We start from the raw sequence: 16,684 nt of genomic DNA on the forward strand, positions 1-16,684 counted from the left end.
CTCTGGCTCCGGGCACATGCGTAACCCCATAGTGGGATACATATAGGGACCACACATCATGAAAAACTTCCAGTTACAGGTAAGGAAACTCCTCTTAGTGCTCACTGTAACTATCTCAAAGGGATATTGTGATGCTTAATTAAATGTTGTAAAACACTGAGATTTTCTTAGAAATACTGCTCTATAAGTTCAGTATATTAAGGACAATAATCATACTATGCTCACTTTTCACAGAGAGTCTGCTAGTACTCTAGAGAAGCTTCATCATGGGTCAGATAGGTTAATTAGTTTTTAAACCTCTGTCACCTCTGTGACAAGGTGAATGTAAAGATATATCACATTCTCAATGGAAAAGATAAAAATTTAACATGATTTAATAGATGTATACAGTGATTAATGAATGAGGGATCAGAGGAGAGTGTGCTCCCACTTCCTCTGCTAAAAACAAAGTGAGAGCATCCCCTTCTCTCACTACAATGTAGGAGTAGCATCCCATCCTTTTTGGCTGGAGCACTGAGCAATGAGAGTTCCCCTTCCTGTTTCAGTCTGCTTTAGCCACTGGATTTAGAGGAGCTGATTCCCCACTGCCTTGTGTCTTTTGTAGTTATTTACACCAGTGCATAAAAAGCTACAGATCAGCCAGGTAATGTTTAACACCCATTTTGCACTCCTGTTGCACCGGTGTAAATGATTACAAAAGGTGCAAGGCAGTGGAGAATCAGACTGTATGAATGAGGTAGTTGAGAGATGTTGACACAAACTATTCCCGCTGCTTAGGAGAGTCAAAAAAATCCACAAATTAGGAAATTGTCAATAAACAAGCAATTCACACAGAACAAACTCACAAATAGAATAGATATGGGAATAGATATGCTTCCTATCTAATCCCACCTGGAGACAAGAAAAAGCCTTACACAAAACAAGACACAAAAAACCCCCACAAGGAGACATCTGTGCACTTTTATGGGAAAACAGAGAAAGGGGGAAGGGAGGGGGCAGGCATGCAGTGTCGGAGCAGAGTGGTGGAAGAGAATGGGGGAAATGAAATAGCCCTAACGAGGACTTGCTGGGTCACGCGGTTTTTTTGATCCAGTAATTTCCTGTAGTCTCATATTTTACTTACAAGTAAAATTTCATATTTAATTGATTATTGTGTACCATTCCTACTGTATTTGAGTTTTAACTGATCCATATTGGTAATCTTTAACAAATTGCAAAGTAATTTATCATTCACACAACAGTTCAGCACCTAACATGTTAGGCTTCAACCAAAAAACCTAATTCTTATCTACTTGTGTACCTTAATTCATACACCTGCTAATTAGATAGACTGACTTATTTTAAGGGAAAATATACATCAAGTAATTTTTATTCACAGAGAACTTATTCCTTATTCCAGAGCTCCTGCCAATGGTTGAGACAATTACTTCAACAATCTTAAAGAAATAATTCAAGTAAGTAGAACTAAAGCATTTGCACAGTTGAAGCAAATTGCACCAATAGCATTACTGAGCTAAGAAAGAGCAAAATAGTTCTTATGAGAATCTCCATATCACTTATATTCTTGAGCTTTTTTAGCCGCAGTGTAATTATGTCATGGTTGGGAGATGGGCTTTTCCTATTGTTTCTGTTATACTTTTTTAGCTTAATTGCTGGAGGAAGTTCATTTTTTTGTGACACAATTCTTTAGTAATCCCACTCTAGTTACTGGGCCATGTATTTCCTGAAGAAAATGATGCCCACTTCTACCTTTTGCAACATATGTTGAGCTATCATTTATTTCATAACTGTTTATTATATTTCTGCTCTGACCAACAGGTTGTTGTCTCATCAGTTACCCATAAAATCTTCCCCTATTATAGTTTATTCACTAAAACATCTTTATTTTAACTAACTAAACGATGAATTATTTAAATAGGACCTGACGATCTCCTCTAGTGTAGTTAGATTGAACCCATGGATATACCATAATAAATCAGAGCAGGAGACCGAACACATTTAATTATTTAAAAATTAAAAGAAAGTATCATTTAGTATAAAGCATGATTCTTATAATCAGTGATCCAAAATAAAAGATGTTGGTTAGGAACAACTTGAACACAGAGACTGAAATTGTGATTTAAAAAAATGTGCAAATTAACATGTTATTTCACATGCCTACATTTTTACATATAAACAGTAAATATGAGTTGTTATGTCATGCATAGAGTTTAAGTTACAAAATAACTCAGTGCAGTGAAAACCAGCTGTAAAATACTGTGGAGATTTGGCATCCTAAGTAGTACAGGACTAGTAGGTGACAAAATGCAACACTGAAAGAAAGTACAAAAAATGAAGGAAAAAAAATCAAGCATATTGTATGTATGATACCTAGTTTAGCTTTGTGTACAAATATGTATGGGCCTCCTATCAAAACTACATGGAATAAGTTGTTGGTTTCAGTGCAGTCATCACTGGTTGTTCCTAGAAAAGGCTGTAATAGCAGAGAGGCGAAGGATAGACTCAGTTTAACTCATGTCCAAAAGTTGTCTTTTTAGAATAGGACTGATGAATGTTGGCAGAACACTGTGGGGAGTTGGTCCTACTTAGTCTGAGACTAGGAGGTTTCAATCTGTAGTGCTTAGTCCACTACTTTTAACAAATATTAGATTTCACTGAAAACATTCAAAACACATTTTGTAGCTTACAGTCATTGTAAATGAGGCAATTTTCTGATGGATGTAAATGAATACTCATTATAGTTACAGTTTGGCCAAAATGACCTTTTGAAAATCTAGCCCTAAATGGCTGCAAAATTTAATCTTGTAAAATTAGGAAGTTTTTTAGTTAGAAAAACATCTAAAACCATTGCAAACCCATTTTAATGACTATATTATTACACTATATTAAATCACCCATCCATTGTAATAGTTTTAAGTCATTTTCTGGCTTTATAGTTTGCATGTCAAATTTCAGCCCAACATAAAATTAAAATGGCAATTGAAAAGTTAATTAACTTTTAAAAATTAATTGCCATTTCCATTTGTTTTCAGATAACACTGGCAGTACCTTCCCTAGTATGTATTGTGCATGTATGTGTTTGCATTCCATCTTTTATAATAAAACCTTAAAAGTCTGAAAATTGTTTCTTTTCCTAACAGCTTTATCCTTTCACAACCTGCAAATATTGATTTCCCTTCTCTCTCTTCCATACATTAAGGAGCAAAATTAATCAGATGGTAGCAACAGATTATTTACTTTCTTATTTTGTCAATTGCATCCCCAACATCATAAGTAATATCAGCAAAGCTCATGGGAGAGGTTTTGCCAACTAATTTCTGCACTTTCTGCAATCTGGAAAGCAAATTTAGCAACTAGCTTTGATATATTTGTAGCATATCTCCTTTAAGATCCTGTATACATATGGTCCAATGTAAATAATAAGTAAGATGGGATTGATTTTAAGCACTTTAATTGCCAATTCATATATAATTGCAAACACAATCATGTTATTCTGTATAATTGTAACAATCTGTTCTGTTGAGGGAGGACCATTATAGTAAACAGATACACTAACTGTCGGACAATGTAGAAAATCAAATGAACTAGTGTGGAGGCAGGCAAGGAGGACCCAGGTGTAAAAATATCTGGAAGCAAAGTGATGCAGAGGGAATGGAAGAGCCTAAGAGATACTGTTACAGATAAATGTCAGGAAGCAGTTGTCTTACCTAAGAATAAGAAAATGCTGCTGTGACTACTTTGATAACCAAGGGAAACAGAGAAATTATAGTAGTGAAAATAATAAAAAAGGAAAGGAAGAAGGCATGAGTATGTGGTATCAATAAAAACTTGCATTGAGAAAAGTTGAATGGCAAACGTGAAAAATGAATTAACTACAGGAAATAAATTTAGTTTTAAAAGTATATTAGGGGTAAATAAGTCAAGCAGAGATCAGAACCAAAGCTAAATGAGATGGGGAATTCAATATTAGAGTGTTCAAGTTTGCTGCAACACTCAGTAACTTCATCTCAGTCAATCTCAATAAAACATTGAGAATATGGAATTTGTGTTATATTCTAATGAGAATTTTATCAGATTATTACTGCTGTTGTATGTTTGTAACATCAAAGTATGCTAGGCGCTTTCCAAACAAGTTGATGAAAAGAACTGATAAACAGCTGAAAGAATACATGCATCTAAGGTTTCATAAGGGCTAGCCAAGGAAACGGTTTAACTCTCTTGTTTAACTCATTTACAACAGTCAAATGGGGGAGAAAAAAATGTACTATTCATCTTTAAGATGCATAAAAAGAGTAATCCAAGAAATGATCAGACAGTTGGTGTAACTTTAATTCTTGGTCCAGTACTAAAGCAAACAATAAGAGATTCAATCTGTAAGCATTTAAGAGTAAAACTTGATGAACAATAAGCAGTATGGATCCTTATTTACAGATCATGCCAGTCACTCAGATAATTACCAGTTTATAGTAAAATTGAATGCAGTGATCTTAAGTTATTTAGATTTCAGTAAAGCATTTGATACAAACAGGCATTTGAATGTAACTGAGAAATTAGAAATCCCTCATTAATAGCAGTAAAAACGGGTGCCCTAAATGACAAGTCATCAAAACAAATCTGAAAGTGCTATTTTAAACACAGTATTTCTTTGTATATTTGATTGAGTTACATCATACTTGTTCAGTACAACTAAGTAAAATGTTGAAAAGGCTTAACATTTTAAAAATCTGAACACAGATACACTGTCTTGGTGTGGTAAAAGTAACTGAACGTTAGCAGACACTTTACCATTCTACCTTCACTCAAAAGCAAGTTAGCCAATATCTAGGACTGACATTTGTAAAATTTGATTTCTCTACTCATCCGATATGATATCACTACTCACTGATTTTTTTTAATACTAGTATTGATGATTGATTGTATTTGTTTCCAGTCACAGATTAAGTCAGTGCAGTTAGGATTTTTAAGTGACATTGAGTACCCTGTTCTCAATCAGTTCCATTGAGTGGAATAGCATCCTTCCCTGCTGAATTGCTATATTTTGGTGAAGCCTAAAGTTTTTGCCTAGCTCAGTTTGGGCATATTTTGCAGGCTACAAGATCTAAAATTCCATCTGTGACGATACTTTGTTAAATTCATTAGTCCTATTATAGTACATATTTTAGCTTATTTATTTGGATCTCAAACTCTAGATGCATTAAATACAGTTAAAAACAAACCTTACCAAACAAAATAAATTCAATAGGTTTTAAACCTCAAAACTATACTTGTTAATCTCCCTAACAACCAACATAATATCATGTCTTCTTTTGTAACCTTACCCTGTTCAGTAGCATTCTCTGTTCTGCCCAGGAAACAGCTGGGATTACAGGTGAGTTTTGTGAGGTATCCTGAAGGTTATGAAATCTAGATCCAGAGGAATCAATGCAGAAAGTTGATTCCAGAGCTCAGAATTCCTCACTGAAAAACCCTGTCACTGGCCCCTTCACAATTAAATCAGGTGCTATTATCTTAAGTACCACAAGTAATAGAGAGTCTTGCGGCACCTTTAAGACTAACAGATGTATTGGAGCATGAGCCATGCGTCTGACGAAGTGAGTATTCACCTACGAAAGCTTATGCTCCAATACATCTGTTAGTCTTAAAAGTGCCACAGGACTGTGCTTTTTACCGATCCAGACTAAGACTTAAGTACCACAGAATATCGTAACTGCTTCCTGTTGCACAGGGAGAGAGGTAGTCTCTTCAGTAGTGAGGACCCAAATCATCTAGGACTTCATAGGTCAAAACTAGTACTTTAAGTGTTCCTCAGAAATCAAGTGAAACCTTGATTTTACTTGCCTTGTAGAATGCCTGGTCAGAAGTAAAGTGCCACATTACTTCTGATCTCAGCATGCATTGGAAAAGAATGTGTTGTTGGAATGTTTTAGGGCCCCACTTGTAAGAGCAAATCCCATGGAAGGAAGGAAGGAGCAGTCCAGCTGGCCAACACCCAGGATTCCGGAAGCCCATCCCTGCACATGGGGAAAAACGGTGGACAGCTGACTTGCACCTACATTATAATAGTCGAGACTGTATTGTAAGCCCTGGAGAGGTGTATTACAGAGCTCAACATGCTGCTCTTGGCCTGCAAATAACTCTTTGGGAATCCATGAATACAAGGATGTAATAGAGCTCGCTGTTAAATCACTCTGAGAGCTATAAGAATTCTCTCTTTTTCTTTCAAGATAATGTATTTAAAGGCAATTTGCCTTGCTAGAAGGGTTGATAAATTGCAAGAATTACCTGCTAACTTGGTTTGCTGGACCTGCCCTCAAGCCGTGCAGACATCCCACTAAAGTTTGCTGTTATGTGAATTAAAGTTGGATATGGGAGGAGGGATAGCTCAGCGGTTTGAGCATTGGCCTGCTAAACCCAGGGTTGTGAGCTCAATCCTTGAGGGGGGCCACTTAGGGATATGGGGCAAAAATCAGTACTTGGTCCTGCTAGTGAAGGCAGGGGGCTGGACTCAGGTCCCTTCCAGTTCTAGGATATCTCCATGTCACGATTGCCATACTGTGCCTGTACATGCTTTTTTTTTTTTTTTATGGTGTTGCTGTGGAATGAGTAGGTGTTAATAGAGACAGGGTTTGTTTTTTTACTGATTTCAACTAGTCAGCTGTGGAATGTGAGCTGGCATGCTCTACTTATATGGGAAATTACATTACACCAGAATTCTAGCTGCACTGTCACCATCTGCTGGCAGGGAGGAACTGTACTTAACTATTTAGCCTCATGGTGAATTCCAACTAGGTTACCAGGCGAGAAAAGTACCTTACCTTGGATACAAAGAGCAGAAGTCAATAAGGCTGCAGGAATCAAATCAACACAATACAATTAAGAGCATATGGTATACTCAATTTCAGAAGAGCCACAAAAATAAAACTCAGACAACTGATAAATCTATTTGCCATCTTTATGACCTGAAAGGCAGTATATTATAAAGTGGTTTTGGGGTCCAATAAAGGTATCACATTATTTTCTGCATAAATAAAGAAGCAAATTCCAGTCATATTGCACTCCAGGGAGGTATGATGGCTGTATAAATTATTTTCCTGACCATCATATTTTCTGAACTATACATTTGCAGTTTAGAAATGTATTAGAGCTCACAAAGGACAACTTTATTTTGCACTGAGAAACTGAGGTATTAACCTTTCTCATATCAGTTATGAAGCTGGAGAAAGAGAAAGACTAGAAACATCATATTTTATGTTGAACAATGAAATTAAATCCTTCTTCTCTTGTTGAGTTGGAAGAACTATGTTTTTACAAAGTTTATAAAATATTAACTGTCATGAATTCTAAATTATTTGTATTGTATATCAGGCACAATAGACTTCCTGTAAATACTTCCAACTTAGACCAAATGGAAAATGAAGTATTTTCCTACTCTTGTTATTTTCCCTATGTAACAAATTGTGGTTGCTTAGTCACTACCAGGACTGTTTTTGAGGATTGGTACTGCAATTAGAAGTACTTAGTAGGCTTTTTGTTAAATTTAAGGTATATCAGTGTTTGTTACGTGTATTATTCAGATTTCAATTTAAATGATTTGTAACTGCCTTTCTCTTAACACAAATGAGCATAGTGCCTATTTTTTCCAGCTAAGCTGGCACAGTTTGCCTCTGAATCCATTAATATTAAATCTATTCAACACCCTCTGGTTGTTTGTGAGTTTTCAGGGAAACTGCAAAGGTGGCTGGCCCCTCACATTAACTAGTCAGAATGTTTCGTATGCTTATGGATGACTAGGTCAAGGATCATGTACTACAGCTAGACTCGTGTGGCAACAACAAGGAGGCTGGGTCATTGATCTGGTAGGCAACCCACGTGTTGACCCAGACATTAAAAGTATCATATGGGCAGGTGAAGGCCTCTTGCCTTCTTGCATTTGTAGTCCATCAGCACTATCTTGCCCACATGCTGAATGTTTGGGTTTTCTGTGTAGTATAGTGTAATAAATTATTGTGTCCTTGCATATTATTGCTTGCATTTCTGTCAGGATGTCATAGTTGCCATACTGTGCCTGTACATGCTTGTTACTGCATTTGTGATTCATGACTTTCTCAACATGAGCTTCATATATATGATTTCTGTACTACTAGTCCTTTGTAACAGATAATCCTAGTTAGTAAAAGGGGGTAGCCAGGTGAATAAACTGGTTGATTGATTCGCTGTCTCACACAGATACTGGAACAGAATATCAGCAGTTTAAGGATCAGATGTCTGCAACAGGTGTGGGGGATACCTCTCAATAGTTCAGTTTTGTGTGTGAATGGACTATGAAGAGGAGATTTGTCCCAGTATTACCCATGAGAGGTCCAAGCTCCAACTATGTGGTTATTTAAGCTTATAAATGGAACCTCGACCCTTTAGTGGGAATGGCAATGCCGTATGGAGAGACTACAGTACCCCATCAGTTTTATTTGGCGAATACTGAGTCGTTGCCAAGCTAATTTTATCTACCTGTTATTTATTATATTGTTGTTTATTTCATAATGTATCTTTGACACTAATTATGGCAAATACCTAATGAACAGATAGGAGTAGGATAGCAAGCAAATTTTTCCTTAATTTTGCATGTCTTATAAAGTTAAAAGTACTCCTGATTATCTATTATCATTTGTATTACTAGGCATAGACCAGGACCCCATTGTTACTCCTGGGGGAATGCTGTGCCAAAAATTTAAAAATTCTGTGCACGATACTTTAAAATTCTACATATTTTATTTGTCAAAATAACACAATATAATCATGCCATTTTCAATTATTTTGATAATTTATTTAAAAATACTTGTCAGCAAATATGTCTAACACTACAGACAACAAAAAAGATTCAGGAAATGTTTTTTGACAAATAGATTCCTTACTAGGCATATTAATACAGAACTTTGAGTAATAATTCATTTAAACTACAATACAGAACTGTATTTCCTGCCCTCCTTAGAAACAGTGCAAAGGCTTGGGAGAGAGTCAGGGATAAAGGAGGAGCTGAGTTAGAGGGAAGTAATTGCTGGGAAGCAGCCTGGGAGTGAACCTGGAAGGTTGTTGGGTGTGGATGGGAGAAGTATGGAACAGGTTTTTTTGAGGGGGTGGGGTGGAGATTGTTAGGGAGTTGGGAGCCTCCCTGTAAGGGGTCAGACTCACCCCTGCAGTGCCTCCTGCTGGTCACTTGGGGGAATCAGCTCAATCCAGCCTGGAGTGCCCTCTGCAGGTCAGTGATCCGCCTTGTCCTCCTACTGGCTCCCATGTCCCTCCCAGGACCCCAGTGCCCCTTGCTCTGGGTGCTGCCCCCTGGCAGTACCCACACATGATGGGTCTCCCCTCCCAGGGGAACCCCCACCCACTAACCCCACCTCACCTCAGAATAAGGCTACTGCCAGTCATCATCTAGCCCCACACCCAAGGGCAGACTGCAGTATCAGCCACTCATCACTGGTAGGGTTGGGACCGGACCTGCTGCCTTGGCCTACACCTGGGTTGCCCTCTGCAACCCCCAGTATCCCTTAGCCTAATAGTAGGCCGCAGCCTGGGGCTTTCCAGGCTGGAGCTACCCAGCCTTTCCCCAGCCCTGCTCCACCCAGGTACTCTGTCTTAGCTCCTTGCAGCCAGGCCCTTCTCCCTCTGAAGACCAAAAGAGACTTCTGAGCTCCTGGCTCCCAGCCTCTTTATACAGGCCAGTTGGGCTCTGATTGGGGCGTGGCCGAGCTGCAGCTACTTCCCCAATCAGCCCAGTAGCTGCTTCTCCCTGCAACAGCTTTCTCCCAGGGCTGTTCCAAACCCCTCAGGGCAGAAGCGGGTATCCACCCTGCTACACTCCCCCATACAGACCCTGGCTGACCCTAGCCTCTCTCATTCAGTCAGGCACATCTGCCCCTGTCCCAGTGTGTCCCTGCACCCCTTCCTGCTGTCCCCATTTGTCCCTGCACCCTGACTCAGCCACCCCTTCTTCCCCCATCCCCATGTGTCCCTGCAGCCCTCTACCCCCCATCCCCATGTGGCCCTGCACCCTCAGTCAGCCACCCCATCCTCACGTGGCCCTGTAGCTCCCGCCCCATTCCCATGTGTCTCTGCACCCCCCCCGCTCAGCCACCCCCTATTCCCATCCCCATGTGGCCCTGTACTCTCACTCAATCACCCCCTCCCCCTGTCTCTTCACCCCCACTTCCGTTCAGCCTCTGCCCCAGTCTATCCCCCCCATTAACCCATCTGAACTTGGGGGTGCCTGTGACCTCCCCCCCAGCAGCCCCATGTACCCCACACTGCCTGTCCCCCCCTATCCTGTGCCTCCCCACCTGGCCCCACGGGGAGGATTATGTGAGGAACCCAGCCTCTTCTCTTCCTTATCTGCAGCTGGGGCTTCTCCCACCCAGGAGTAGCTGTCCTTTGTTCTGGCAACACAGCAGCCCCTAATGGGCGAAAGGCATAACTGCAGCCCCTCTCCAGCAGAACATATTTTCTGCAGAGAAAAAAATATTCTTGGGTAGGACATGAATTTTGCACGTGCACAGTGGCACAGAATTTCCCTGGGAGTACGCTGTGCTAGGTGCTGTACAAACACACAACAAAAAGATGGTCCTTGCCCTAAAAATTTTACAATTTAAATACAGAGGAATTAGAGATATTTAGTATCCCTTTTTTCTCTTTCTGCAGCATCACTAATAATATGATCCTGTATTCTGTCTAGTCTTCAGTATGTGATATCGAATGGGTGAAGTTTGCTAAGTTATTAAATTATGTGACCAACAGAACACAGTCTAACTTCCAAGTTCTCTTGAGAAGTTATTTTAAGGCCTATATTGATATAAACAGCATCAAGGAAAAGTCTTACTTATAGTTTTATTGCCGAAAGGGAGCAAACAATGTACCTCTTTTCACTGCTTTCTTCTAATTATATGATCTCTGGTAATAACTATAGAAACTATCCTAACACGTAAGTATATGTAATTTTGTGATATGTTCTTTTATGTACCTGCATTTTACTTTTTAGAGGAAGTCTTGTCATTACAATATCAATTCACAGGAGAGGTTAGGTTTTCAGTGGATCGATTATACCAGGATTGTCATTTTCCCCTATTATTATTTTCTTTTTAACCCATCTTCCTGATTGTTTCTGCTCAATGGGGCACAGAAAAAATTTCCTGATTTCTTACACAGACCAGAGTGAAATGCAGAAACATGTTCCACAGAAGAGGATAAGATATGGTACTCTCCAGAGCCCATGATTGTGGGACCTCTTTGGGCAGCAGTGGTTCCTACTAGAATGTTTCAAATCTAGGCCATTCCAGCATAGAGAATAGAAATTCACAATTAATACAGAATGTTTCAGTAATATTAAGCTTGTGATATAAATGAGCTAAAGTTAGGACGTTCCAAGTTTATAGAACATTAACCTTGGCTCTTCTTGTTTTTTTGCTAGCTAGTTTAACAGTTAGGGCTTCAACTTGCATTGAAGTTAATTGGACAGGTCCCAAAAATGACTCTTGTTGACTTCAATGGGAGAAGTACATACTTAGCTGTTATTTAAGTATTTTGGTTTGTTTTTTTGTTTTTTTGTTTTGAATGTAATTTATTTATTTAGTAATGCATAAAAAGATTATATGGTGAGTCAGTAAGGGTTTATTTTGTGAGTAAGGATGTGGCATCAAGATCTTAGAAATATATCCTTTCCTAATCTAAGAATGAATAAAATGATTCTTGCAGGTGATACGAAGAAGTAGTGATGAGGAAAAGTTGCTGTGTTTGGTACGTCAGCGTGCAGGACATCACTGCCAAACTGCCGTCATAGTGATTCTGATTTTGGCCTGGGAAGGGATTCCTCATCTTCTGGCTGATACATTATATAAAGAACTGACACAGAGTCTCAGAAAATATGGTTGTCCCACAAGCCGTAGATGTGCGTTAAACGAAGAGTAAGTGACGTTCATAGCACCTGTTTATTTTCTCCTTGTTTTGTAGGTTGGTCTGCATAAAAGGAAACATATTTGATTTAAAAATCAAAATATAGAAGCTTATTTAAAATACAGACCATTGGGTGTCATTTTAGTGTGATGTTAAATTCCTGTTATTCACTAAGGGCCAGACTGTGAACCAGGTATACATGTGCTAAGAGAGTACACGGACTGCTCCCTCTGTTTGTACTCAAGGCCTCTCATCACCCAAAGAGATGGGAAGGAGGTGAAATGTGACTGCCACCCTGTATCAGTTTTGGCTGGACTATGAGTGGAAAGCATACTGCACCTCCCTGAGGAAGAGCATAGTGTGTACACTCATTCTGTGTGGTGGGAGTCCCAGAAGAATTGCATCTCCTGGTGGTACAGTTGCACCAGGACTTCCCCCTCAGGCAGTGTGGCTCTACACCATTATCAGTGCATGTCATATCAGGTACAATCTAGCCCATAATGTCCCTAAATGGGGTGGTTTTTAAATTATATGTAACACTTTTTCAAGCTCTCTTGTAAATGGAAAATTGTAAGCGTCTTACGCTTTTTAGCTAGTTGTACCCACATTTTGTATTGATTTTTGATTTCTCCTGAGTGGATGGTTTTATGGGTTTGTTTGTTTTTGAAGATTGCCATTATCTTGTATGTTGCAACATGGGGCTTCTGAAATAAATGTAGACACCAAGATACTGGAGGGATAACGGAGGCCTCTTACTGGGTTGTTTGTTTGTTTTTCTAGACAGAAATAGAGCGTTCTTTAGTAGTTTTGTCCTGTTCCACACTCACCTTGCTCAACTGTCTCCACAGTTCTCCTAGGTACCCAGCTATAAAAGAACTGTCTGCTTTTACAGGCATCCATGGCTCAGCCATCCTCAGAGCAATGTTACCAGCTTGGCTTCTTCGAGTCAGTTCTCATCTCCCCAAAAGCCTGACTGTCTCTCTCTTTCTCCACATGAGTTTTCTCTGCAGATGTCCAGACTTTAAAAAAGACAAAAACAAAACCTTTCCCTGCATGCTCTAGCCCCTGCTACATTCCTACTGATGCTGTGCTGCTCAGGATAGAGTAGGTTATGATCAAACTTCTTGAGCTTTGTAGGTGAGAGAGCCTGGGCACTCAAGCCTGGGATGTTCCTTTGCACGTCAGAAATGAAACTAATTCATCCCATTGGTTGGTAAATTGACTGGAAAGTTTACAGCAGCCAAATGAGACCGCAATAGCAGTTCTGCCTCAGTGCAGATCCTTGGAGAGCTTGTCTCTAATCAGAATCCTTTTACAACTCTTCAGTGACTTTGACTTAAATCTAATTTACTTTTAATGGTTCCTCCATGTTAGCATGCTTTCATTTCAAAATGTGGATGGCTTTCGATATACTGGTTCCACACACAGTCAGAGCTGTGGACAGTATTTATTGGGCTGCAGGACAGCTATAATAAGAGTGGTACTTACTTGCATTTTTTTAAAAAATTAGTCAAAGCTGGAGAAGTCAAAATTACAGTAGGGTGGGTATAACAAGGAGATATATAGTTTCATGTTAGATAAAAGTTTTGGGGCTTGAATTACTTGTGAGTGACTCTTTAAGAACAATAAGCCAATCATACTTTCATAAATAGATAATTATTAACAGAAACAACTGATTAAAGATTTCAGATATATTTATAAATCATTCTGTTATTTCACTATGGATTATAGAAGTCATGTAAGTAATTATGTATCTAAAGAAAGTTTCTGCTTTGCCAGCTGATTGTTATGCAATTACCTGTCTTATAGCCGCACTTGTGCATGTCAAGGACTTGATCCTGAAACTTGTGGAGCCTCATTCTCATTTGGCTGTTCATGGAGTATGTATTTCAATGGCTGTAAATTTGCCAGAAGCAAAAACCCCAGGAAATTTAGACTTCTCACAGATGACCCTAAACAAGTAAGTTCTTTCTCTGAAAATAATTTGATAGGAATGTTTAGAGGACTAGTGGTAGAGTCTACAGATGTCCACTTACTCACTCACATACGCACACATGCACGTTTGCCTGCGCCCCCTCCACCATAGAACTTATACGTTTACCTTTCTCACCACTTGATGAAAATTCAGTGTATCTTGCTATGCAGTGTCATGCCCTAAAAATTATTCTCATATGGCTATTATGTGTCTCTTGATTTGTTTCTGGGTGCAGGTTTAGCAACACTGTGTAAGTTTATTTGTGTTCATGTGAAATGTTCATACTATGTGAACATCTAATAGAACAAAAAAAAATATTTTTACAAGCAGTAATAACAGAGTGACACCTTTAGAAAGCCTGTTACACACTTCACTCCTAGATGCCTGTACATTGTGGCCATTCAGGGCTCACCCAAATAAAAAAGTGTAAAGCTCTGTTGGACACCCACAGATTGCATTCCTGTAGTACAGTCTCCCTATCTTGTGTTAGGGTATGTCTTCACTACCCGCCGTATCGCCGGGTAGCAATCGATTTATCCGGGATTGATATATCGCATCTCGTTAAGATGCGATATATCGATCCCGGAATGCGCTCACCATTGACTCCGGAACTCCACCAGAGCGAGCAGCGGTAGTGCAGTCGACGGGGGAGCCGTGGCCGTCGATCCCGCGCTGTGTGGACCCCAGACAATTCGATCTTAAGCCTGGTCTACACTACGAGTTTAGGTCGACTTTAGCAGCGTTAAATCGAATTAAGCCTGGACACGTCCACACGACGAAGCCCTTTCTTTCAACTTAAAGGGCCCTTTAAACCGGTTTCTTTACTCCACCTCCGACGAGGGGATTAGTGCTAAAATCGGCCTTTGTGGGTCGGATTTGGGGTAGTGTGGACGGAATTCAACGTTATTGGCCTCCGGGAGCTATCCCACAGTGCTTCATTGTGACCGCTCTGGACAGCACTCTCAACTCAGATGCACTGACCAGGTAGACAGGAAAAGCCCCGCGAACTTTTGAATTTCATTTCCTGTTTGCCCAGTGTGGAGAGCACAGCTGACCACGCAGAGCTCATCAGCACAGGTAACCATGATGGAGTCCCAGGATCGCAAAAGAGCTCCAGCATGGACAGAACGGGAGGTACGGGATCTGCTCGCCATATGGGGAGACGAATCAGTGCTAGCTGAACTCCGTAGCAGTAAACAAAATGGCAAAATATTAGAAAAAGTCTCAAAGGCCATGAAGGACAGAGGCCATAACAGGAACACACAGCAGTGCCACGTGAAAATTAAGTGACTCTGCCAGCAGGTAGGGGATCTTGGGGGACAACTATTGCACTGGTGGGGTGCAAAATAAACTTTATTAAGAAAATGCAAAAACAGGGAAAATTCAATTGTGAGGGGTATGGAGTTTGTTACGGTAGACAATTGGGGAGGGGTTTCTTTTAGTAAATAGGATAGGGGGTTTCAATAGTGGGGTACAATACAGTGGGGTACCATACAGTTGGTAACCAATTAACAGGTAGCTAACAATTTCTATGTAAAGGGTGTGTCACAGCAGCATATAACCAACTAACAGTTATGGGTAAAATGTGTTAAATAGCCAACAACTCTAGGTAAAAATATGTCACAGTGGTTAAATGTAAAATGTGAGGTTTGTTAGAGAGAAAAAGAGTAACCAATGGGGTTCTATGTTAGATTTTAGTAATACAATTGAGGTTTGGCAGCAGCAGGAGCGGGGTGAGCAGGTGGGGGAAGGGATTAAAAGAGAGAGAGAGAGAGAGAAACAGAGAGCAGACAGGCTGCAAGTTTAAACAGCAGAGAGACAATTATACAGTACATAGCAAAATCTTATCTATGATTTAACTTAACCAAGACTACACAAATTAGCAAGTAACAAAACACAATGCAACAATTCTTTAAGCCTAACTTACAGAGTACAATGCAAGCAATTTTCTAAACCTAACTTAACCACAACTCTGCAAAATGAAATTACAATTTATCTAGACTAAAGGCTAAATCTAACCTAATGGGTGCACCTTATACTAGGGGTAGTTCCAGAGGGCAGAGTGGTGTGTGCCCAGGATACAGCTTCAAGGGGGGAGAGGGGGTGTTTAACTAGTGGTGGCTGCAAGTAGGCTTATTTCTAGCAGCAAAGGCGCTGCGGAGCAAGAAACAGATTACAGATACAGACCAAGGAGTTAGCTTGGGTCTGCCTGCTGACCCTGCCAGCAGCTAGAACAAGGGGAGTGTGCAAGAGGTTTTTCCTTACCAATCTCCAAAGTAGCAGCAGGAACAGCAGTTTCAGCATCAGAGGACGCAGAGAGGACTCGATTCGCTTACAATAATCAGAAGATTTCCAGGCACAAATTCGTTGTTCGTGGGAGGGGAGTTTAAAAACGGGGGGTATGCTCAAAAACAAACAAGAGCCGGGAGAGGGCCCCCCAAAGACCCCTAGCTGATCAGACTAGGTGGCAAAGCAAGGACCTTCTCCGGGGGTCTGATCAGAAAATGTCTGATTTTAAGGGCAAATTCAGGCAGTTTCCTGCCAGTAACTTTGATTGGTTCCCCTTAATCCAGGGGAGGAGAGAAGGCAGGGAAACTGCAGGTAGGCACAGGACATGTCTGGGCAAGTTCTGAGTCACAGGTATGACTCATATGCTCAGCTACGTGGCCACTTTAGGTCTTGCATACCTGGGCAGAGCACCCTACACCGAGCCGGGTCCGAACAAAGAAGCTAGACAAAGGAGCGAAAAAGCCCCCACCTCCCTGAGCA

The 16,684-nt window shown here is 40.2% G+C and overlaps 1 protein-coding gene across 2 annotated transcripts in view; it reads left to right on the forward strand.

The window, feature by feature from the left end:
• TET1 (tet methylcytosine dioxygenase 1) overlaps positions 1 to 16,684 on the forward strand; it is a 149,279-nt gene that overhangs the window by 88,865 nt on the left and 43,730 nt on the right. For both annotated transcript variants that reach the window (XM_054034170.1, XM_054034171.1), the window contains 2 exons: positions 11,743 to 11,951; positions 13,750 to 13,900. In XM_054034170.1, the coding sequence (XP_053890145.1) occupies positions 11,743 to 11,951; positions 13,750 to 13,900 (360 nt within the window). The remainder of the gene's footprint in view (positions 1 to 11,742; positions 11,952 to 13,749; positions 13,901 to 16,684) is intronic.

Source organism: Malaclemys terrapin, chromosome 7, assembly GCF_027887155.1.
Source record: "Malaclemys terrapin pileata isolate rMalTer1 chromosome 7, rMalTer1.hap1, whole genome shotgun sequence".
NCBI classification, from domain to species: Eukaryota; Metazoa; Chordata; order Testudines; family Emydidae; genus Malaclemys; species Malaclemys terrapin.